The 25,700-nt window shown below is 39.7% G+C and overlaps 1 protein-coding gene and 1 pseudogene across 1 annotated transcript; both read right to left on the bottom strand.

The window, feature by feature from the left end:
- Nucleotides 1–2,166: 2,166 nt before the first annotated feature.
- The window catches only part of LOC126600452 (rRNA biogenesis protein RRP5-like), a 34,474-nt pseudogene continuing 10,940 nt past the window's right edge, over nucleotides 2,167–25,700 (bottom strand).
- LOC126600899 (uncharacterized) lies at nucleotides 20,132–25,571 on the bottom strand. Its single transcript, XM_050267601.1, has 2 exons — nucleotides 24,668–25,571; nucleotides 20,132–20,512 (listed from the first exon to the last, which is right to left on the bottom strand). The coding sequence occupies exons 1-2, from the start codon at nucleotides 25,101–25,103 to the stop codon at nucleotides 20,202–20,204; spliced, it is 747 nt and encodes a 248-aa protein (XP_050123558.1). The 5' UTR covers nucleotides 25,104–25,571; the 3' UTR covers nucleotides 20,132–20,201.

Here is a 25,700-nt window from a genome sequence, read left to right on the forward strand (position 1 = left end):
CAACCTTGTCGCAGTGCTGTTTATCCAAACTGAAGGTATTTCGCGGTCGGCTAACTCTACGACAACAGTGATGTTTATCCAAACTGAAGATGTTCGCCGGTTGCCTTCACAGTGCTGTTTATCCAAATTGAAGATGTGTTGGCGAAAAATAAAATAAAAAAAATCTCAAGATGTTTGAGAGGTTTCGCGTAGAGCAAGGGTTTGCACAAGGCAGTTTGTGTGTTGAATTGAAGATCCTTTTTTCCGTTGCCATTGCATCTGTATTTATAGGACTGACGTACTTGCTTGGCACGACTAGATAATCGTGTACAGTCCCTTTGCAATTCAAACTCTGTAGAACATCACTTCAGAACTGGTGTCTAATCATCTTAGCTGTCAAATATCTCTAAGTTATGATAAAGGCTATCTCCTAATTTCCCTTAAAAATATATATATTTCCGCATACGTGACCTAAATAAAAGCATCCTATTCCAACTGAAACTTCTCTTTTTCCACCATGTTAGTCCAGGTGCAACTGTGCATGCATACTAAATTGCATTTTATCTGCAACACAACCTGCTCACTTTAAGAGACCATTCTCTATCAAAACCCATCTGACAAAATCTCAGGATCCTTTATGATTATCCATGACTTTTCAAAAAACAACACCTAGGCTTATCACATCACCAGGCCTATCACCCGAAACCATCATCTTTATTGTTGCATTAACCCGCGCATGCATTCATCCATCCTTGCATGCATCATTACCGTTCGTATTCCAATATCCCAAATGGTTAAATCAATGGGGATTTAGACAAATATTAGGTTTAAATAATTTAATATATTACTAAGAGATAATATCATGACTAAAATCACAACATTATTTCTCAATAATAATTGAAAATCATTTGAACCACCCTATCATTTAACGGCACTTGATTACTCAGGCAGATAATGTAAAATCGGGTCCAAACAATTTTGTATTTGGTTAAAGCTTGGGGACTACTCTAAAGTAAATTATTTTGTTGTTTTTCTATGGGACTGCCGATTTTATTGTAATTTGCTGCTTTACCAGATACCATATTTGCACTCTTTCACAAGTCGTAAATGGATAAAAAAATATTAGCTACAACAGGGGTGTAGACTGAATCTCATAATTTGGATCTGAAATCAACAATCCAGGCTGGGTACCCATTCATCATTTTTTTGGATCCGCTCCACCCCGCCCTGCGAGTCCAAGGCCCGTGTTGCCTTTTAATTTCTTTTAATTACAAATGCAATGTTTATGCATTTCAAAGGGGTCAGCTCGGCGGTTTTGGCGGAGACTATGGCTGCCCGAGCAGCAGTTCTTTTTGCTCGTAATCTGGGAGTCATGCAGGGGATGCACTAGTGGTCATCTATGCTTTGCAAATGGACACGGCAGCTCTAGGCAATGGTCAGTTTGGGAATATTTTGCAGGATGCCAGTCAAATGTTAAATCTTTTCTGAATTGGAAGGCCACGTTTGGTCGACATGAGACAAACAAGGTTGCACATCGGCTCGCAAGATTGGGCTTAACGCTGGATGCTCAAGTTTCATGGTTTGAAGAACCTCCTGATGTAATCTTTGATTTGCTTTTAGAGGATAGTATTACTACTTAATTTAGAGGTGCGGACGCTCTTTTTCTCTTGAACCGGGTTGAAAGCCCCAGCAAGGTTTTTATTGAGGCTCATTGTAAGCATCCTATCCTCGTTGCTTGTACGGTTCCTTTCTCATATATGGAATATTGTATTTCTTCAAAAAAAATTCATTTTCTTTCATTACAAATGCAAAGAAAATAAATATGAATTTTTATTTTATGTTTAAAATTTGACATATTAACTGGAGAGCAAAACTTTAACAAATATCTAAGTGTCACATAAGCTGTCAAATTTAAATTTTTTTGTTTAAAATTTGACATCTCCTTCAAATATTGAATCTTCCCAAAAACAAAAGGGGGCAAAAAGAACTGAAATATTCACTAGAAAACTATACTCAACTGGAGAATTCTATTAACTTACAACTCTCAAGGGGTACAAATGAGATCAAAACTCCGCAGGCCGCTGGAAAAATGATAAATTTCAGTTTCAGGGTAACAAGAAACAAAGCACCAAACTTTCCTACGTAAATTTTACCTAGTTGTCAGTTGTTTCTAACAACCATGGACAATTGACCACACCTTCAAATCTCTCAATCCTTCATCTATCACGACCTTTCTCCGTCTTTATAGTGGCACCCTTCTACATCCTGCCATGTCAACCTCCTCGTAGAGCTGAAAACAACGTTGCAAATGGGGCGCATCATATTGTCGTGACGGTGGTAAATTCGCCATCACCTCACCTCTCTTGTACAAGGCCAACAGCCAATTTGGGTAGCTATCTGAAGATTCTGAACCAGGAATCAAGCTACTGTATTCTCCACATACTCCATTGCCTTCCGTTTCACAGACTCGATCTTCTCTTCATCACCACGAGACTTCTCATAAGCCAGATACTTTTTGAATAAGAACTGCTGATTGAGAAATGAAACACCTGTATAAGCTCTAACAGAAAAGACAAAGGGAAACATTCTCAGTTGAAGGGGAATATAATTATACATACCTTCATCTTTTTTGCTGGGAGGCTCAAACTAGTTGCTCTCTCAAATAGTGCATGAATCAGATCGCTATTTCCAAGTCGAATTTCCTGCCACGGTGATACAAAAAGAGTGTCAATTACTGCCTTGAATTTGACACAACGAAAGAAATAATATTTAAATGCTAGAAAACACGCATTTACTTGATCAAGATAGACGCTCCACAAGTCTGTTCTCTTAGGGTTATTCCGCAAAATATTCTCAAACATAGATCGCCCTCGCTCGGGTTCTCCACATTTAAACTCAAGGATGGCTGTCTGGGAATTGAATTTGATAAGCTTATGCTTAGGAAGGACTTTCTCAGCACGACTGATAACATCCTGAATCCCATCCTGCTGTTACGTTAAGAGCAGCTTTACCCGCCTTAGCCAAACCTAAAAGTCCATTCAATATAGTATTTATACATCAAAAGAGCCTTTTAAAAGACACGCGCATGCCGGGATAGGAGAACAAAAATGTAGGAAACCACTACCTTGCAGGATGTCTTGAACTTCTTTGTCATTTTATTTAGTAGCTCCTCAGCCAACCTGTGTTGCTCAGTCCTTTCATAGAGTCCTAAAAGTGCTAAATGAACCATTCTGGAGTCATTACACTGTACCGCTCTTTGAAATACTTTCCTTACAGCTTCCTGCAAAGAAATAAAGCAAAAACCAGGTAAAAGGACTTCATATCAACATAAGAAAGACGAGGACAGCTTTCACTATTTTATTACCTCTGGAGGACTTCCGTATTTGTTTTCCAAATTAAAATAAGCCACCCAAACATTGAGCTTCTCCTTCTCTGTCTCTTTATCCAACTTTATTGTTGCCAAAGCCCTTCACAGAGAAAAGATAATCAGTCGAGCTTATTTATGTAAACATGGGTTATCAGAAGAAGCACATATATACACGCAGAGTCGCAGACACACACATTAGAGAACAAAGGGCAACAGTTATAAGCACCAAATAGGAACTTTTGATTCAGTTTTAAGAGAATCTACAATGGGCTCCCTAAATGAGATCCTAGTTAAAATTTAGGGAGGATTTGGAAAAATTCATCCCGTCACTCCCTATCCACCTCCTAAAATAAGGATTCTACTTGGAGCTCCTAAATCTAGGGAGGGACTCGGGAGAAAGGAGCTCCTAAGGCTCCTAGCACTAATTAGTGATAACTAATGCTGTTTTAAACATTTACTATTATTCTTTTATTCTTTTTTTATTTGCAAACAAAACTTATAAAAAGTAAGATTGAATTCAAAAGGAATCAAGACATCTACTAATCCTTAAACTAGAGGGTGATTGGCGATGCTCTAAGTGGCTACAATCGTTCGTTCAAAACAAGGTTAGCATCGACAATCTTATTTTACAAAACTTCTTTTAAACAAACCAAAAACCTCTTGTTCCATACCCTAACACAAGTTTTCAAACCCTATAGCAAACTACATAACTAGATTAATTTCCAAATCAGGTCAAGTTGCATGCAATATTTAAATGATTCAGAAGCATATGACTGTCCCATTAGCATATAAGCAATGCGTGTTTTTTGCTAAAGAGTACCTTTCAGCAATTGAACGTGCCTTCTCAACATTAGTTGTAGAGAGCACAAATTCCATATATTTTATCCAGACAAAACTGCTATTTGGAGAAGTCCTCACAAGTTTCTCATATTCCTCATTAGTTCTCGGTATATCATTTGCCAATAGTCTTTCCTCGGCAGACCTTATTTCGTGCTCCCTGAGAAAAAATTGTTTCCAAATTAAAACCAGAAGGGTAACGGAGGAGGGTGGTGACAGCCTTAGAAGATAAAAGAAAAGTTAAGCGCACACAAATAAAAAACCAACCTCTCCTCCTTAGCTTTTTTCTTTGTCGGCTGCATTTTCTTTTCATTGACAGTGTCTACATCAAGATTCTCTTTATCTTCACCGTTCCATTGGTCTATGTCATCAAGAGTGACTTCAAGCGGAGGAACAAAAGCTCTAGATTCTGCTTGTGCAAAAAAACTGGGATTCTGCATTTTTAGTATCGACATCCATGTCTTGGGTAAAAAATGAGTTGCTTTCGGGACATATTTCTGACATAGTAACATCTATAAAACCATTCTTCACAATGGTTTCATCAGGATCTTGTTCTGAGGGTGTCTCAAGGTCATTATTGGCCATGGTATAAACATCATTCATCCCAAGAGAAACTCGATGCCTCTCTTTGTCCACCTGATAAAGGAAGTTGAATAATTAACATTCTTCATGAATGCATAACACAGCCATAAACTTATCGCATTGCAATTATTGAATGTGTAAACAGAACAATTTTTATGACAACTTACTTTTCTTCTGGTGAACATAACAATTTTTTATTTGAGGAAATGTGTAAACAGAAACACAGTGAACCAAAAACACAATGTGAAGTTAAAAGTATTTTCATACAAATGTTCTCATAAGTTCAGTGTCATGCAGTTAAAATGATCGAACAAATTGTAAAAATATAAAATACAACTGTTCAAGAATGGGAATTTTCCCAACCATAACAGACAAAAGAATACCTTCAATACTTTTGCTGTCACCCTCTCTCCTGTTTCGTATTTAGTTTCAATATTGTCAACTTTATCTTCTGAAAGCTCAGACATATGGCATAGTCCAACCTAAGCACAAAAGAAAAACATATGAAATCCTTTCAATGAAAACAGGTACATGAATTATAAATGCATTCCCGCAAAAAGATGAATTTTATTACAATGAACCTTGCTTTCAATTTTTAAATTTGCCGGTGTAAGTTTCTCATCAAAGAATAATTTAAAGGCTTAAACGGAAAATGGAATTATATCAAAATTCATAAATGTAGCTTTGATAACGTGAACTTTGCTTGATGTGATTAGGGATGGGCAAATACCTATTGGTTATGGGTAACCGCGGTTACCCGTCCATTTAAATTAAATGGTTACGGTTATGGGTAATCGTTTAGATAAATAAATGATTATGGGTATAACCGTTTACCCGCGAAGTGTAAATGGACGGTCATGGGTATTAACCGCGGTTATAAACAGGTAACCGTTTACCCATTTATTTTATATATGTAAAATTAACACAAAATATGTTCTCTATTAGACAAAACTTAGATCAATGCTATTGACTATAATGTGATTTATATAGCGGTGTTTTAATTAATTAAAAAGTAATCAACGATAATTCGTGGAATATTTTTATACTTAAATTGAATAAATCAAAAGAAATTTAAGTGAGAAAAATAAACGGGAGCGCACTAAAATCATTTCCCTTGCAGTATGCATGCATTAGATTTGTTTATGTGTTTACTGTAGCTATCTGTTGATCTTGGATCGAACAAACTGGAAATCGAACATTCTTACAGGGTTATTGATCCCCTACATTTTCTTTACCCTTCCTTCAATATTGTTCAACATCTTCAGGTTATTATCTACACATAGTTACCATACAAGTTATATATTTCCTATTGTCCGTGTTTTTTATTTGTTCTACTCCCTAACAATCTTTATTTTTCTAGGGGAGAGATTGGAAAATGGATTGCTCTCGTTACATTGGCATATAAATAATCCACGTAACAGTGCCCGCCGTTGTATCTTTACCGGCAATTATTTCAATTATTGGAATGGTATAAGGACTTAAAAATTTAAAATACAGAAATGGATTATGAATGTACCTATAACAGTGTTTAATTGTCAAAAAAAAAATTATAACAATTTTTTTTTAATTTTCAAGTTGTTAAAAAACATGTAGACAGATGAAAAATGGGTAATGGTAAAAAAAAAAAAAAAAAAAAAAAGATAAACAGGTTAAAAATGGTAAATGGGTAAACGGGTATTAAACGGTTACAGTTAAATGGATATGCGGTTATGAGTATGATTAACGGTTTATAAATGGTTATGGGTATGGGTATAACCGTTTAGACAATTACCCAACGGGTAAACGGTTATGCGGGTATGAGCATAAACGGTTATGGGTAAATAACCGTGGTTACCCGCCCGCCATAACCGTTGCCCATCCCTAGATGTGACTCATCCATTACCATGTTTGTGTTGTCAATCGTGATGAATAAACCATATGACTCCATCCTTTTTACCCTGCCAGAGATTATATCTCCAACATGCAAGCTATCCAAATTATTACTTCCAAATTGGGGCACACTGCTTGCGTTCAATGACTTTAAGGTGACTTCAACTCGCTTCGATAAAGGCTCCACAGATGACACCCTGCACTATAGCTTCTTAGTAACAGTACATCACTGCTTTGAATTCTACCAATCAGTGGAACTTTTTTTTTCAAAAACATAGGAAAAATATTTACTTACCTGCCAGTTACAAGTTTTCCAGCTGGGAATTGCTTTTCGAGATCTTGAACATATCCATCGGATAAATTGGAGACGAGAATTTTTGCATCAAGCTTCCGCGAAAGCAAAATAAAACAGCCTTTTGGCGTGACATTTTTCACATAACCCTATCATTCAAGAATAATCATGACCCGCATAAGACACTGCTATATCCCAATCAAATTAGAAAGTACATAAAATAAAAATAAAAATAAAAAACTTGCAAGTAGAATGAGAGAAAAACTTGCACACCTGAACCACCATGTTAGGATTAAGATCTTCGATCTTTTCCACACGTTTGGTTTGAGTCTGCCTCAACAGAAAAAATATTAGCAAAACAAAGAAAACAGGAGCCAAAGCAAGCAACAAACAGTGAAATAATTGAAAGTTATGCATGTTGACAAACTAGAAGTGTGAACAGTAGTTCGTCATTCTGCACTCATCAGTGAGTTTTTGAAATAATTAAATATAGATTTGGTAGTGCATTTTGACAAACTAGAAGTATGAACAGCAGCTGTCAAACAAAAACTATTAGAACATGTCATGATATTGTAGTACATGATGACTCGTCGTGACTGATACATAATTCCAAGATGTTTCAAAGAATGCCATCAGCGTGGCAAATGTAAATGTTATACACACACATGTACCCTATTCATTAAGTGTGTACCCTATTCATTAAGTGTGTTGATGCACAAAATCGGAGGTCTTAGAACAACGTAAATCCGACCGTGAATCTGCAAGTAATGTAAATAACACAAGATGTATGGTGGTTCACCCCAAGGTTTGGGGTTACGTCCACACTGATATTGTATTTCTCTGTTTGTGAGAGAGAGAGATGGAGAGAGCTTCTGAGAGTCAGAGCTTTAAGAGGATGAGGGGTTAGGCCTTAGAATTGGCCTCTGAGGGTGAGAATGAGGCTCCCCCTAATTGTGAGGGTGAGGGATCCTTTTATAGAATAAGGGCTCCTCACTTATTACATATTTGCCTCTTCCTTTATTACATAATTACATTTAAGTCCCCCGAGTATTTATACGAGATCTAAATACGGAGGCCCTAAGTATGGTACAAACGGTAGTCCCCCAAGTCTTCAGTCAAGAGAGTCTTGGCTGGAGACTTGAAATTCAGTCCATGTGTGGGCCGAAGTAACTAGATGTCGTCTTGAACTGATACTTGATATGAGGCGTTGCTCAAAGTGAAATGATGCTCAACAATAAGTAGCACATGATGCGAGGCCGCTCGGCTTGTGGCGCTTGAAGGTGAGGGGGTCCCTTTTATAGAATAAGGGCTCGCTCCTCAATACATAAATGATGGGCTAGAGTTGATGCTCGCGGCGAGGCGGTTGCTCAGTAGGCAGCGATGCTCTCTAATGGTGGTGAGGGGGTCCCTTTTATAGAATAAGGACTCGCTCCTCAATACATAAGTCATGGGTTAGGAGTGATGCTCGCGGCGAGGCGGTTGCTCAGCTGGCGGTGATGCTCTCTAATGAAAGTGAGGGAGTCCCTTTTATAAAATAAGAGCTCGCTCCTCAATACATAAACGATGGGCTAGAGTTAATGCTCTCTAATGATGGTGAGGGAGTCCCTTTTATAGGATAAGGGCTCGTTCCTCAATACATAAGTGATGAGCTAGGAGTGATGCTCGCGGCGAGACGGTTGCTCAGCTGGCGTCGTTGCTCTCTAATGAAGGTGAGGGAGTCCCTTTTATAAAATAAGGGCTCGTTCCTCAGTACATGAATAATGGATGCTCTCTAATGAAAGTGAGGGAGTCCCTTTTATAGAATAAGGGATCGCTCCTTAATACATAAATAATAGGCTAAGTCCCCCAAGTATTTTTCATGAGGCCCAGTTGAGGCCCAATATATGGTACATAATGTAGTCCCCCAAGTCTTCGGTCAATAGAGTCTGTTGGATGGAGACTTCAAATTGAATCCATGTATGGGCCGAAGTGGTAGTTGTTCGGAGGCGGTATTTGTATACCTTGCACTAAAGCTTTGTAGGTGAAGTTTTGCAAGTGAAGCTTTGAAGCTAGAGCTCTGTAAATGAAGCTTTCAAAGCTGGAGCTTTTGTAAATGAAGCTTTTGAAGCTAGAGCTCTGTAAATGAAGCTTTTAAAGCTGGAGCTCTGTAAATAAAGCTTTTAAAGCTGGAGCTCTATAAATGAAGATTTCGAAGCTAGAGCTCTGTAAATGAAGCTTTTGAAGCTGATTGACATGAGTGATGCTCATGAATGTTAACATGAGTGATGCTTATGAATGTTGACATGAATGATGGTCATGAATGTTTATGTATGATTGTCATGAGTGATGCTCATGAATGTTTATGTATGAATGACATGAGTAATGCTCATGTATAATTTGAAGTACTGGGCGTACTTTTGATCACCTGGTTAATGGCATGAATGAGAGTACAGGTTGTACATTTCATCACCTGGTTGGTGGTAATAGCGGCAGGTTGCCAAATAATTTTGGAGTACTGGGCGTACTTTTGATCACCTGGTTGGTGGTGATAGCGGCGGGTTGCCGAATAATTTTGGAGTACCGGGCGTACTTTTGATGACCTGGTTGGTGCTATTTTAGGCTTATGGGCCTTCGCTCTCCACACAACATTCCAGCCCATTTATTTTGGGTTTTGCCGTTTTTTTTTTTTTTACCCTCTGATGGGGTTTATACAGATTTCTCCGAAAGATACGGAAAATAAATTACATCAGTCAAAAACAAGAAAGTAAATCACATCATTCTGGAGGGGTGTTTATTCCTTGCTTTTGCAGATTTGCGTGCCTGCTATCCATAGCTTTTCTGTGGGTGGTCGACAAAATGAAGAAAGCACCAACTTGCTTCAGCTTTCAACTAAATAAAGCATAATTCTTTCTTTGCTCTTTTACTTTTTGCTTTCCTTTTGCTTTGGTTTCTATTTCCCACTGCGTTTCTCTGTCTCTCTACTTCCCTGCAGACTTGCTTTTCCTTTTCCTTTCCACTGCGTTTTATTTTTGCTTTTGCTTTCTCCAGACATCCGTTGCTTTTTCTTTTCATTTCAGCTATTGATGGTGAAGGCCAACAATGTATGGTAGCACCAGCATGCACTGTCCCCATGGCTATTCGTTACTTAGGCTGCCTGTGAAGAATTGAGAAACAGCAGGATGTTCTTAAAGCTTCTGGAAGCTGTTTTGAAGACTGGAAACCGAATGAATGTTGGGACAAACCGTGGTGATGCCCAAGCCTTTAAACTGGACACACTCCTCAAGCTGGTTGACGTCCGGAGGTTAAAATCTCGAAATGGTTGGGAAATCTCCGCTCGAATTTGGAAGTCTCGTACCCCCTTAGATTTGAGCATGAGTTTGCTCGAAACTGAGCCTAAGGACGTTGGAAAGTTATCTGGTGGTCAAGATCCCGTCCAAAATCGATAAGAACAAGTCGAAAACTCGTCGGGTTTCTCTGTAGTTTTCGCCAGAGTTCTGCAGAGAGCTTCTTCCTTTGCTTCATCGGAAAAACGGTGGGGCTCGTCAAAAAGTTGAACTAAACTGGGTTTGAGGCCCTCGACTTTCTCTGTTGTGATAGGTTTTGCTGGATGAGCTGAGAGATGAGACTGAGAAAGAGAGAGAGAAAAATCGAGCTGTGTTTTGAGCTTTGGAATCGAGAGATTGTCTCTACTTTGGAATCGGCCATGTTTTGAGCTTTGATCTTTGAGCTTTCTGTCTCTCAGGGAAAATAATTGTGGATGAATGTTGACCCCCAGTTGCAGTAGCTATTTGGGAGCACAATCCCGGTCGCCTGAGAAACTGATGAGGCGTCGTTACTCTTAAACTATTATTGGAAACACTCCCACTGTCGCTACTCTAAAAAACGGCATGTTTTCCTCTTCTTCCCTCGGGGTCGGTGTCGATGTCGGGGTCGACCTTCAATTATCAGTTTTTTCTCTTTTCGAAAACAGGACCACCCATCTTGATGCAGATCTCAATCACTAAAAAGCACACAACCCCATAAACGAGAGAGAGAAAGAAAGAAAGAGAAAGAGAATGAACCCGTTGGGTTTTCTGGGAAAGCTTTGGGTTGTTGGGTTTTTGCAGATTTTGCAGATTCACGGTGGAGGCGAAAAAATGAAACAGAACCGACATAGTTTTTCGTGTCGATTCCCACAGACGGCATCAAATGTTGATGCACAAAACCGGAGGTCTTGGAACAACGTAAATCCGACCGTGAACCTGCAAGTAGTGTAAATAACACAAGATGTATCGTGGTTCACCCCAAGGTTTAGGCTACGTCCACACTGATATTGTATTTCTCTGTTTGTGAGGGGGAGAGATGGAGAGAGCTTCTGAGAGTCAGAGCTTTGAGAGGATGAGGGGTTAGGCCTAAGAATTGGCCTCTGAGGGTGAGAATAAGGCTCCCCCTAATTGTGAGGGTGAGGGGTCCTTTTATAGAATAAGGGCTCCTCACTTATTACATATTTACCCCTTCCTTTATTACATAATTACATTTAAGTCTCCCGAGTATTTATACGAGATCTAAATACGGAGACCCTAAGTATGGTACAAACAAAGTGCATTACACCGTTTACATGCATATCCCTCATCAAAGAGAACGTACAGCAAACAAATTCTAGACCGCAAGCATACGAGAACATGAGTTTAAAAAATAAGTATTTTGGACAATTCATGCTCTAAAGATGAATTATATGCAACTTATTAAGAAGACAAGCAACAACAGTTGTAATAAAAGTCCCCTGGGGTTCCACAGAATCTGGACCAAGCCCGCCAACTACAGAAGCGCACAAAGACAAATCAATGTGAAAAGTTCCCTTCACGGAGCGAATAAGTTCAAGGACCTTGCATTTGACAAATTGCCCTTCATGATATCCAAACAATGGGTCAGACTCCCATGAGTCGGAAAGTTCAGTATAATGGACCCTGCCATGAATATGGGGTCCAATTTGCACAGTCAACCCACTAACACCTGGAGGTTTTTTAATTATTCTCCCACCTATAACATGTCCCTCACAAATATGAGCAGTAATATTCTCATTTATAATATGTGGATCATCCGCCTTTGAAACCTCATGATCAACAATTTTATCAGAGATGGGAGAAAAAAGATGCAGGACCAGACGCAGTAGCTTTTTCTCCCTGTTAACACTTAACACATATCCAGATATAGCATTACCCAGATGAAAGTGTTTCTGAAACCCTTTAAGCTCACCAGGCTCACAAGCACTGTCGAGTATAAAAAGCTGAGCCTTAACACTTCAAGATATTGTCAACAAAACCCATTCGCCATCCACTTTATAGACGTAACCAGAAACACATTGCCCAGTTGAGAAATCAAGATCTTCATTTATAATATTTTCCCCTATTTCACAGGAACCTGAAAGGAAATTGCACATTCCAAACCTGGTAAGACCTAAATAACGATTGAGGCACAAGTAGGTAATATAACCGAAACAAGACTTAGCCAGAACACCATTAATTAATAATTAAGAGTAGTCTATAGAATCTAAATGGACATAGAATTTGCAGAGAAAAAAGGTTATGACCTAGAAGCTTCAACCAGATAAAAACAGCATATACATTTAGGGTGTGTTTGTTTGGGCTCACTAAGGTCTCGTTTGGCAGGTCGGACTGTACTGACTATTTCTGTCGGATAGGATAAATAGTCACCAGATAGTACTGACTAAATTAGTCGGGCGTTTGGTGCAGTATCGGACTATTGACCGTATTATTTATATTGTGCTTGGTATTATATCGGATAGGAGAATCAAACTTAAAATAAAATTAAAAAAAAAACAGAAATCATCTCTTTTCCCAGATCTCTCCGACACAACCCCCAAATCCCTCATTCTCTCCATTCTTCTTCTTTGTCTGCTCCGCCATTTTCAGCACCACCATCGACAACTCCAGCTACAACTTCTCCAAATCCTCCACCCCCTCCTCCGTCGCCTCCCTCAAATCCTTTAAATCTTCCCTCCCTCAAAACCCTCAAATCTACGACCTCTCTGAGATCCGCTCCGCGACCTCCAACTTCCTCCCCCACCACCGCCTCTCCTCCTCCTCCTGGCGCTACTCCATCTGCTCCGAAGACGCCGTCGTCTTCCAGCCCAAGTCCCGCAACCTGAAGAACCCGAGCTACACCGTCATGTGGTCAAGTTCGAGAAGGCGAGAGAGAGGGGGTCGAGTTCGAGAAGGCGAGATAGAGGGTCGAGTTCGAGAAGGCGATAGAGAGGGCGAGAGAGGGGGTCGAGTTCGAGCGGAAAGGAAGGAGAGCGAGTCCGACTAAATTATACCATGAATTTGGATGGTATAAGCAGTCGGGTAAACACCGGATAAAAAACGTGGGCCCGAATTATTTAATTCGGTGCCTATTTAATCCAAACGGCACCAAACATCGTACACCGTATTATTAGTATTATCCGGTGCCCTATACGGTGTGCCAAACAAGGCCTAAGTTTCATTGGACTCGACTGGACTATAGTCCAGTGTTTTTTTGGTACGGGGATTAAGTTTAATGGGATTAGCTGGTACTCGCTCTGACTAACCCCTTCGCTAAACGTTCTTAGCGAGAACCCCCAATTCTCACGGGATTGCTAAGCCCGTCTTCGAGAGTGTTGCTTGCTCCTCATTCTTGGTCGTCCTCCTTTCCGGTCCTCCTCGCTGGTTCTTCTTGCTCGTCCTGCTCATCTTCATCTGGTAAATTCCAAATTCGACGACCTATTTCTATGACTTTGTTTTGTAGATTGTGAAATCATTATTGGGTTTTGATTGATTTTGTTGTTTTGGGTTCGAAATTATTAATGGGTTCTGATTGATTCCTCGTATAATCCTTCTAGTTGTTATGCTTATATATACCTTCTAGTTGTTTGGCTTGGGTTTTTGACGAGTCGGGGTAGTGCTAGTAACCCCAACAGGAGTTCTAGCTGGCGATTCCCATGTGGCTCTCAGTGTTGGTGTTGATGGCCACGACTTGCGTGTAGCCGGCATGGGTGATGTTCTAGGTGAAGCCTTCTTTGTAACAGAAGGCTTTGCATTTTCTTTTCTAGGATTTGCAGGTTGAGATACTTTTCCAACTGATTTTTTGGGCTTCTGCGTAGCACATTTTTTATTAATATCATTCGCCTTTGTAGACGACATTTCGGCTTTCCTTTCATCAAGAATTCGCTGCATGGCTATAAACTGTGCTTCTTTCTCTGCTCGCTTTCTAGAATTCTCACCTCGTAGTTTTTCATCTCTCTTCTCCTTGTTGTGGTCATAAAATCCACCTCTCTGTTCAGAAGGAAAGCTTTGATTTCTGGTAGCTTGAGGCTTTGTAGATTTAATAGGCTTATCAAGTTTAGTTTCCATCATTTTCATCAGCATTTGGTTCAATTATGCTTCCCTTTCTTGACTCCATCCCATTGAAGCTATTGATTTTCGATTACTTTTCTCTCCCAGAGTTATAGTAGAGTCTACTTCAGTATCAATTAGACTAAATTTTTTCTCAAATCTTCCTTCATTAACTGCCGGTTTAGGAGCTTCAATAGTACTTGATATGTGGGTAAAAGATCATACTTTGGTTTCATTTCTTCTGAAGATGTTGGCGCCACACCATTCTTTATATCATTGGAAGTCACTGGACCACTGTCTCCAGAGGCAATTTCAGATTGACTTTAGGTGGAAGTTTCCCCCAAACCTGAGCTCCATCTTCTTAATATAGCTTTATTTGTACTCACAGAGATATTTGTTAACGAGCTCCTTTTTTGAGCATCCGCAGCAGCTTGATCTCTTTGTTTGCTTTCGAAAAGACTAACTACATCTTGAACACTTATCCTTCGTGCATTGCTCTCAGATTTCTTGTTTGAGTGTTCAGGTTCACCCTCTTTTGAAAAAAGGCTTTTCCCTAGAAGGAAAGTAATTGAGGCTCTTAATGGTTAATGCAACAGCTCAGCGATACCTTGTTCTTTCTATTTGAATCCTCCGCATTGGAGATGCTGACCTTCTAGGTGCGGCACTTCTCATAAGACTCTGACTTCTCATGTGCAAATTAAAAAGGAACATATTGTATTGAATAAGTTTACAACTAAATGAATCCAATGCCTTTGCTCTAAAAATATTGTGCTATTGTTGAGACCCCTGCTGATTCTATTGATGGGGTTTCAGTTACATATTCTCACATAAAGCAATATACTTAAGACTAGGACAACATGAAGTTTTGCATCTTTGTATATTTCTCATAGTTTACTTTCTTTTGATATAGTTGCCTTGTATCATGCTTGCTTCTTTTGTCTAAGCTTAATTATGATGTCTAGTGGAAGAGTAAAGTTTTCTTGGCATGTGCTTTCACTTTCTATGTATTTAACAAGGACTTTTGTTGGTTTACATGGAAATGACTCGTTAGCATTCCTGAATTCTGTGAGACAGGAGTTGTTGTTGTGCTAAACTTGGGAAATCTTGAATGCCATACACTCAGTTTCGAGACTCAATTCAGCTCATAACAACAAGACTTCCGAAGACATCCTTTAACAACATTTTTGCATCAAGTTTATTGTTTTATTTCTTATTGTAACATTTGCTTGTAGAATATCTTATATATGTTCACACATGGCTTTTGGTGCAATATTTATTGTATTTATTTTCAAGTAGGCCTTTAAGTTTCAAACATTGGGTGTAAAATTTATCAATTGATACATTTTTTCACGGCGTGGTATTCAACATTATTTAGGCATTATATTTTCTTTAGTTAAAAAAAGATCCATTTTTCACATATTTATGTTATTCTACTTCTTAGTCCGACACTGCACCAAACGTTTCCCTAAGCTAGTCCAGCTTAGTCTAGTCTAAGCCAATCCAGCTTAGTCCCTACAGTTAGTCCAGTCCGAGACAGTCCAGTGCAACAAACGCACCCTTAGTGGATTACGATGTGGAAACTGCTCTACTCCTAGCCTATAGCAAGACTTTTTTGGGATGAAATGATTTCACCAGGGAGAATCAAACCTATATCAAGTTTTTAACCTTTTCTTTTCAATTGATTGAATCTAACAAGCTTGCACATCGCTGTTGCATTATGCTATCAAATAATATCCATGAGATGATGGTTACTAAACTTCAACATGGCAAGCTATGCTCATGGTGCTGAACATCACATAATGAAGAAGGTATCCAGGGAATATGTGCAGCTAGAACAAGGTATATAATTCACAGTATCATTGAAGTCAAGGAAATTCCTTAAAATAAGAGTTTATTAGGCTATGGCCCAAGATTTTATGCTCCATAAAATAACTACGCATCAAAGATACAGAGTTTCATTTTTAAGGGGAAGAGAAGATAGACATCCATTCAAGAGGATACTTGGAGTAGCATTAGTAAATTTAACAAACCATCAGTTAGTGCAAGAAATCACAATCTAAAGAAACAGACTAGTTCAAGCAAAAATTATTAGATATAAGCTACCCGCTAGCATTGTAGGTTTCAAGGAAAGATCCCACTGGTAGCTCTTTTTGTTCTTATCTGAATAATTAGTCTTGCCAACGATCTTTGCAGTCACTGTTTGCCCAATTCTGAACTTATTAAATGGATCTTCCAGCAGCTCATCATTTACCTGCACAAACAGGGCTCAGGGAAACAGTTATATCAGACAACAATTAGGAACACTCGAATAACATGCATATGATGGGTGAATGCATACAAATTAAATTTAAAAAGGCTTAACTCGAAGAATTCATAAAATGTACCTCTGTTATGTGAACCCGCCCATGAAAGCCAATTCCAAATTTCAATCTTAGTTCAAGAGGTTTTACTGCAGTAATCTGGATGGTGACAGAGGGTGATAATAGCAATAAATTAGTACACAAGCAGTCCAAAGGATATTATTTGGTATTAATAAATATGTAACAGATACAACAAACTAAAAGAACCAAAACTCATGATAGCTTGATACAATTGAAGAACAGTGGCAAGTTGTAAATAAAATCACCAGAAACGGATATTACCTCTGCCTCAACCATAGATCCCACTTTATAGTTGGATTTCTTCTTTGCCCTTTTTGAGCTGGATGTTTCGGACTCACTTATAGATTTAAGAGTAAAAGCAACCTCCCTGCTGTTGTAAGGCTTGGAAGAGCCATGACAGTGGCATTGACACTACATAAAGAGAAACAATTAATTTCATGCTACTGGCCTATTTCTTTAAGACAACAAGACTACACAATCTTTCAAAGCCATATGAGGCAACAAACAGATTGAATATACACGAGGATAAAAAGGTGTCGCATCACCAAGACAATGGTCACCTTTGTCCATTCAAAAACTGTTTCTGAGGAACTTTTTGAGTATTGTAGTCAGAGATTGATGCGTATCCTACAGCATAATTATATTTGGGAATTGAAAGAACCTGCGATGAAGAATATAAAAATCAGATAAATAGAGGTTGAAAACATGTATAACAATAATATAAGGTACAACTTATGTTAACAACAAAACTTACCAGGTAATTCTCCTTCACCATCTCAACAACTGCATTTACTGTCTGATGCACCTCCAGGTCATCCAATGCTTCACTTTTTCGCTTCTGAATTCAATATGTAATAAAATTGAGCAAAACAAGAAAGCTACAAGTTACAACATAAAACGCAAAAACAGAAAATGATGAAAGTCTTCACTACTAAGAAATAAATGCTGTTTTAAGAAAGACTACTGCCAGAAGTAAACTCGAGGTATGGAAGAACAACAAACATCTGTGCTTATCTTTCCTTCTCTATTAACATATTCATTACTAAGTTCACACATCAAAATAGAAAATTAAGAGATAGACAAGGAATGCATTTAACCTTCTTATGACTTTTCTTGTTAGAATTTTCTTTTAATTTATTTGTGAACTCTTCTTTCATCGATAAATCAACAATGTGCTCCGCCTTGGCAACATCAAGTACAACTGCATGGATGCTAGAGCATGTTTCTACAACGGTACCACCTACTGTGGAGATTGTGAAGTACAAAAAAAAAAAAGGAATTTTATCACTGACTGAGAGAAAATAAGAAATCAAATAATGGACCAACCATCAGTGAAATAACTTACATTGGTAGTGAGTGATGAAACCAAAGACATCATTGTATTGCTCAAAGCTGATAACAACTCCAATATCCTTTACCTCCTGTACTTTTCCCTCAACAACAGTTCCAAGTGTAAATCCTTCCAACCAATTTGACTTGGATTCTTCTGAGCCTAACAGTTGGAGCGCAGCAATCTGGATAAAAAGGAACACTTTCAAGGCATAGAACTATACAGTAAATAAAATCTAGCCAAAAACCTTAACAGAGCATTCTGCAATGTAATTTAACAATTACGTGATTTGAAATAAATAACAACCTATATAGGAAGACAGACAATCAAAGAAGATAACTCAAGAAAACAAACAGCAATTGAGCCAACTCAAGATAAAAACGGTGCAGATGATCTTTACCTTCTCCTCCAACATAAAGTATTCCTGAATAAATGACGAATCTGTTGAAGAGCAAGACAACTGCTTCAACGACAGTGTTATTCGACCTGTTTCACTATTGACCTGGAGAGGAAATGAGTAGTTAAAAATCTGATTACCACTTACTAGTCTCGTAGCAAAAATAGATATTAGAATTTCAGTCTCGAACAGTTCACCAGCATCAAGTACATTGCTGCGAACAGATTGTCCAATGAAATAGGTTTCTGAAAGATCAGTTTTATGGTCATCCATTGCCTGCAAAACGAAGAAATAGGAAAAATTATTAGATTCAGATGTAACAGAGGTAGAGGGGGAAGAATATGGAAATCTTGGAGGAGAAGGAATGAACCTTATGCCTGGGGGAGAAACCAGTTAAACGCCCAAGAAAGCGAACAAAATACCCAGTTTCAATTAAGTTACAAATGTAGCCCTAGTTCAATCTAACGACAAACATTGTCACTTGTAAGTACTAAGTAATCACGTCAACCAATAAACAGAAGAATATAGCTTGAACAAAGTGTTCCCACAAATAAAAAATAAAAGCAGAAGTCCATACACATTGAAAACTTCAGTTACTTACATGTACTACAGAGTTAGGATGGATTTGACTGAGTTCTGAGGGAAGCTGCTGAGCTCAATTAATCAGAGAATATTTTGCAGAAAGGATCAAATCGTTCCCTTCAATGTCTACATCAATGCAAGAAAGAAATTCAAGATTAAAAGTTATCAAAGATGATACAGATTTCATCTGAGTGTAACAAATTGAAAACTACAATGAGAATACCAATTGAAATAGCAACAACAACAACAACAACAAAGCCTTATCCCACTAAGTGGGGGCGGCTATATGAATCCTAGAACGACACTGCGCCTTGGTTTTGTGCACCAATTGAAATAGCCAAAAGAGAAAATTGCCATAACCGCATACAGAGAACGTAGAAATAACAAATGAATATGATTTCAAATTAGACACTTCAAGATCAGATATTTAAGGAATAAAACCTAGAGGAAAAGATATGATCCCGGAGTAAAGGACTCCCAATCATGGGAATATGAAAAAAGGTTAAGAATTCTGGATCGTTGAATAAAATATTTTTAATTTCATTTTCTTATAAGTTTACGGGTGACTCCAAAATTTATCCTCATAATACTAGTATAATTAAGACAGGGGACCAAGTCGTCGTATACTCAAAATATGACTATAAGTGTCAAGGCTACGACCCTAGAATGACCATAGATATCCCAAACTAACTGCTTCAAATATCAAACTTCTTATGCCTGCATGTGTCCTCGGAGTTTTGGTTAAATCTCTGAAATGGCTAGTCACAATGCACACTTTAGCCCGACTCAACTGGCCAAGCCTATGACACAAGGCTGACATCTTGATATGAAAGAACAATTTAGTTGAGGTAACTTTTAAATTCTTTGCTCCAAATTTTGGGGTGTGTTTTATGAGTCAACACCGCAGGTCAGCAAAAGAGACCTAATTCTTGTTTTCTGAAAGGGGTAGAGGAAACAAGGAGAACAAAAACTAAAAGAAATTCCACCCCTATTGAACATTTTCCATAGATTCTCCCATTAAATCGAATATTTTCTTTTTAAGCCCATATTGATCCACCCTTCTCACTGTTCCGTTACCATTGTTTTGTTTCTACGTGAAATATTTTAGGGAAAGGTAAAAGAAGTTAAAGAACACATTATAAAATACTTTCTCTAATTGTAGGTTTAATAAGTACAAAATGTGAAACAATACAACAACAACAACAACAAAGCCTTTTCCCACTAAGTGGGGTCGGCTATATGAATCCTAGAACGTCATTGCGCTCGGTTTTGTGTCATGTCCTCCGTTAGATCCAAGTACTCTAAGTCTTTTCTTAGGGTCTCTTCCAAAGTTTTCCTAGGTCTTCCTCTACCCCTTCGGCCCTGAACCTCTGTCCCGTGGCCACATCTTCGAACCGGAGCGTCAGTAGGCCTTCTTTGCACATGTCCAAACCACCGTAACCGATTTTCTCTCATCTTTCCTTCAATTTCGGCTACTCCTACTTTACCTCGGATATCCTCATTCCTAATCTTATCCTTTCTCGTGTGCCCACACATCCAACGAAGCATCCTCAGCTCCACTACACCTACGTGTTGATGCTTCACCGCCCAACATTCTATGTCATACAGCATTGCCGGCCTTATTGTCGTCCTATAAAATTTTCCCTTGAGCTTCAGTGGCCTACGACGGTCACACAACACGCCGGATGCACTCTTCCACTTCATCCATCCAGCTTGTATTCTATGGGTGAGATCTCCATCAAATTCTCCGTTCTTTTGCAAGATAGATCCTAGGTAGCGAAAACGGTCGCTCTTTGGTATTTCCTGATCTCCGATCCTCACCCCTAACTCATTTTGGCCTCCGTTTGCACTGAACTTGCACTCCATATATTCTGTCTTTGATCGACTTAGGCGAAGACCTTTAGATTCCAACACTTCTCTCCAAAGGTTAAGCTTCACGTTTACCCCTTCCTGCGTTTCATCTATCAACACTATATCGTTTGCGAAAAGCATACACCAAAGAATATCATCTTAAATATTAAGTTTGTGGTCTTCGCTAGATTAATCCGGTCATTAGTGTGGATAAGTACGTAAATGGATAGAGACAGGAAGCAAACACAAGATGTACGTGGTTCACCCAGATTGGCTACGTCCACGGAGTAAAGGAGTTCTCATTAATTGTGAAGGGTTTACACAGTATATAGGTTCAAGCTCTCCTTTAGTGAGTACAAGTGAATGATTTAGTACAAATGACATTAGGAAATATTGTGGAAGAATGATCTCGTAATCACGAAACTTTTAAGTACCGAAGTGTGGTATCGTCTTCACTTGCCTTATCTGTCTCATAGGTAGATGTGGCATCTTCTTTGGAAGTACTCTTCCTCCCTCCAGGGGTGGTATCTTTAACTGGTGAAGATGCACAAGGTAATGTATCAATTTCACTTGACGCTTACTTGTAGTTTCAGGCTTAGTCAAGCGCGATACAAACCATGTAGTAGGAGTCCCCCAAGTCGCCGAGCTAGGGGATCTGTTGAAAGAGGTGACAAACAAGGTAAGCAATCAGAGCTCCAAGCAATCAGTCCCAGATCAGAAGTTTGATTTCGAGTTCCGGCTGATTGTTATCCTTCTCCTTATCTTGCAGGTAACATGAAGGATAAAGAGAAGAAAAGGAGAAAATGTGATATGAGATACTTTTGCTTTTGAAGAAGTAACTTTCCACAGGCTTATTCTTGAACTGGGCTGGAGGGTTTTCTTGTTTCCGCCAGAGTATAAGGCCGACTGAAGAATTTGATGGTCAAAACAAGTCCATCAAAACTAGAGTACGTTCGAACCTGCTGATATGGGATACTTTTGTTGTTGACAAAGTAGTGGATGTATCGGCACGTGTTCTGTTGCGCTTGTCTCCACATGCTTCCTTGTATCCTTCTCACTTGCCCTATTTGTTCCTCAGGCAGATGTGGTATCTTCTCGGGAAGCATAAGATGTTGAAGATGAGTACTCGAGAGCAATGGGGTTCCAGGCAGTCAGTTCCGGACTGGAAGCTTGATTCCAAGTGCTGACTGATTGCTCTCTTTCTTCTTGTCTTGCAGGTAAGAACAAGGCCAAAAGAAAAGACAGGGAAAAAGCATGATATGGGATACTCTTGCTTTTAACCCTGATGATATGAGATATTCTTGCTCTAGTGTAGCTTGTTTGCATAGGTATTCTCGGGGGGGAAAGAAAGCTGAGTATTTCGAGAGGCTTCGTTGGGAGTGCCCTCTCAAATATGAGGAAGGGTTAAGCATTTTTGCAGGTCTGCCTGTCCGTTGAGGATAGAGGTCGACATATATAGGAGTCTCCCTAACAAGAAGGAGTAATACTATTCTTTTACCCTGCTTGGTCATAACACGGTGGTGGGAGCTGCCAGCTTCACATGTTTTAACTCTGTCAGAGCACTTTGAAAAAGTGGTATGTGGTATCTGGAAAGCTGATGTTACGTGTGAAGATTACAGACAAGCTTTATCCAAGGAGATCTGGCTCTCGAAGTTGAGAAAACGGTGTGAGGATTACAGACAAGCTTTATCTAAGGGGCTCTCAAAGTTGAGAAAGCGGTGCCTCTTCGGTTTTCGAACAAGCAATCCTGTCGGGGATCTGTCTCTCGAGATTCGGAGAACGGTGCCTCTTCGATTTTTGAGAAAGCAATCCTGCTAGGAGTCTGGCTCTTGAGATTCGGAGAGCGGTGTCTCGTCGCTTTTTGAGAAAGTAATCATGTTGGGAGTCTGACTCTCGAGATTCGGAGGACGGTGCCTCTTCGATCTTGAAGCAAGCAATCTTGTTGGGAGTGTTTTCTCGAATGTGAGTAAAGGTTAGGCCTGTTTGCTAGTCTACCTTGCCACGATGTAATGGGAGCTGCAAGCTTCACGTGTCTAAACTTTGTCAGAGATTTTTGGCAAAGTTATCTGTGGTACCCGTGAGCTGATGTTGCGTGTGGAAAGTGGATGATTGAACAGTAACATTTACGTGCTTTCTACTTCACCAGAAATCTTCGACAGAATGCCCGTAATTTTCGCAAAGTTGAGTGTGCATGTGACAGGTGCTGACAAGGCTGAAAAAGCAGGTGCCTCTTCGATTTCTGAGATCGGTCCTCGTGGTCTCTGAGCAGCCCAGCTTTTGAGAAAGCAAGCGCCTCTTCGATTTCTGCGATCGACCTTCGTGGTCTTTGAGCAGCCCAGCTTTTGAGAAAGCAAACGCCTCTTCGATTCCTGAGATCGGCCCTCGTGGTCTCTGAGCAGCCCAACTTTTGAGAAAGCAAACGCCTTTTCGATTTCTGAGCAGGCGCCTCTTCGATTTCTGAAGCTCCATCGAGTGCAGATTTTTATAGAGGCTGGTATTAAGTTCCAAAGCACACTTGAATCTCCACCAGTAGAAGCTCTCTTATTGCATTTCTAAGATCTTGATTTGTCCGATCTCTTTTCTCTTCAACACCTTTGAAAATGTCTGGCCCCTCCGACCGTCGTTTTGACTTGAACCTTGTTGAAGAGGCAGCCACGCCTTCTCCAGACAACATATGGCGCCCATCCTTCATATCCCCTACTGGTCCTCTTACCGTTGGGAATTCCGTGATGAAGAATGATATGACCGCTACGGTGGTGGCCAGGAACCTTCTCACTCCCAAGGATAACAGACTACTTTCCAAACGGTCTGATGAGTTGGCTGTTAAGGATTCTCTGGCTCTCAGTGTTCAGTGTGCAGGTTCTGTGTCTAATATGGCCCAACGCCTATTTGCTCGAACCCGCCAAGTTGAATCATTGGCGGCTGAAGTGATGAGTCTCAAACAGGAGATTAGAGGGCTCAAGCATGAGAATAAACAGTTGCACCGGCTCGCACATGACTATGCTACAAACATGAAGAGGAAGCTTGACCAGATGAAGGAATCTGATGGTCAGATTTTACATGATCATCAGAGGTTTGTGGGTTTGTTCCAAAGGCCTTTATTGCCTTCGTCTTCTGGGGTTGTACCGCGTAATGAAGCACCAAATGATCAACCTCTGATGCCTCATCCTTCTAGGGTACTGTCCAGTACTGAGGCTCCGAATGATCCCCCTCCGGTGCCTTCTCTTTCTGGGGCTCTGCCGACTGCTGAGACTTCTCCTAAGCAACCTTTGTGAATGATCCCTCTTGTTTGTTTATTTTGACTCGTGTATATGTACATATTTGTAACTTCTTAGAGATATCAATAAATAAGCTTTGTTTCATTTCAACGTATTGTGTTAAATACACCAAAGCCTTCTTCACTAAGTTCTTTGAATTTTTCTTTTGTTGAAGCTTTGTGAGTGGAGCATGTAGGTTGAGGTAGTGTTCCCTTAATTTCCCGAGTGGGGAAAACTTCTCGATTGGAGACTTGAAAAATCCAAGTCACTGAGTCGGGTCGGCTATATGAATCTTAGAACGCCATTGTGCTCGATCCTGTGTCATGTCCTCCGTTAGATCCAAGTACTCTAAGTCTTTTCTTAGAGTCTCTTCTAAAGTTTTCATAGGTCTTCCTCTACCCCTTCGGCCCTGAACCTCTGTCCCATAGTCGCATCTTCTAACCGGAGCGTCAGTAGGCCTTCGTTGCACATGTCCAAACCACCGTAACCGATTTTCTCTCAGTTTTCCTTCAATTTCGGCTACTCCTACTTTACCTCGGATATCCTCATTCCTAATCTTATCCTTTCTCGGTTGCCCACACATCCAACGAAGCATCCTCATCTCCGCTACACCCATTTTGTGTACGTGTTGATGCTTCACCGCCCAACATTCTGTGCCATACAGCATCGCCGGCCTTATTGCCGTCCTATAAAATTTTCCCTTAAGCTTCAGTGGCATACGATGATCACACAACACGCCGGATGCACTCTTCCACTTCATCCATCCAGCTTGTATTCTATGGTTGAGATCTCCATCTAATTCTCCGTTCTTTTGCAAGATAGATCCTAGGTAGCGAAAACGGTCGCTCTTTGGTATTTCCTGATCTCCGATCCTCACCCCTAACTCATTTTGGCCTCCATTTGCACTGAACTTGCACTCCATATATTCTGTCTTTGATCGGCTTAGGCGAAGACCTTTAGATTCCAACACTTCTCTCCAAAGGTTAAGCTTCGCATTTACCCCTTCCTGAGTTTCATCTATCAACACTATATCGTCTGCGAAAAGCATACACCAAGGAATATCATCTTGAATATGTCATGTTAACTCATCCATTACCAACACAAAAAGGTAAGGACTTAAGGATGAGCCTTGATGTAATCCTACAGTTATGGGGAAGCTTTCGGTTTGTCCTTCATGAGTTCTTACGGCAGTCTTTGCTCCTTCATACATATCCTTTATAGCTTGGATATATGCTACTCGTACTCCTTTCTTCTCTAAAATCCTCCAAAGAATGTCTCTTGGGACCCTATCATACGCTTTTTCCAAATCTATAAAGATCATGTGTAAATCCTTTTTCCCATCTCTATATCTTTCCATCAAACTTCGTAAGAGATAGATTGCCTTCATGGTTGAGCGCCCTAGTATGAACCCGAATTGGTTGTCCGAAACCCGTGTCTCTTGCCTCAATCTATGCTCAATGACTCTCTCCCAGAGCTTCATTGTATGACTCATTAGCTTAATACCCCTATAGTTCATGCAATCGATCAAATTCATATCCAGGCTTCAAAACTGACTTCATCAAAGCAGCAACCCCTGCATAGCAAGAGAGAATAAGAGCACCAAACAAGAGACCAAAATAACCAATACCATGCAAATAAAAATTTA

The sequence above is a fragment of the Malus sylvestris genome, chromosome 14 (assembly GCF_916048215.2).
Source record: "Malus sylvestris chromosome 14, drMalSylv7.2, whole genome shotgun sequence".
Classification (NCBI taxonomy): domain Eukaryota; kingdom Viridiplantae; phylum Streptophyta; class Magnoliopsida; order Rosales; family Rosaceae; genus Malus; species Malus sylvestris.

Coding starts and splice junctions, on each gene's coding strand:
- LOC126600899 (XM_050267601.1), bottom strand. CDS start 25,103: ATGCTTTTCGCAGACGATATAGTGTTGATAGATGAAACTCAGGAAGGG. Junction 20,513..24,667: donor TCAACACGTACACAAAATGG/GTGTAGCGGAGA, acceptor ATCAACACGTAG/GTGTAGTGGAGCTGAGGATG.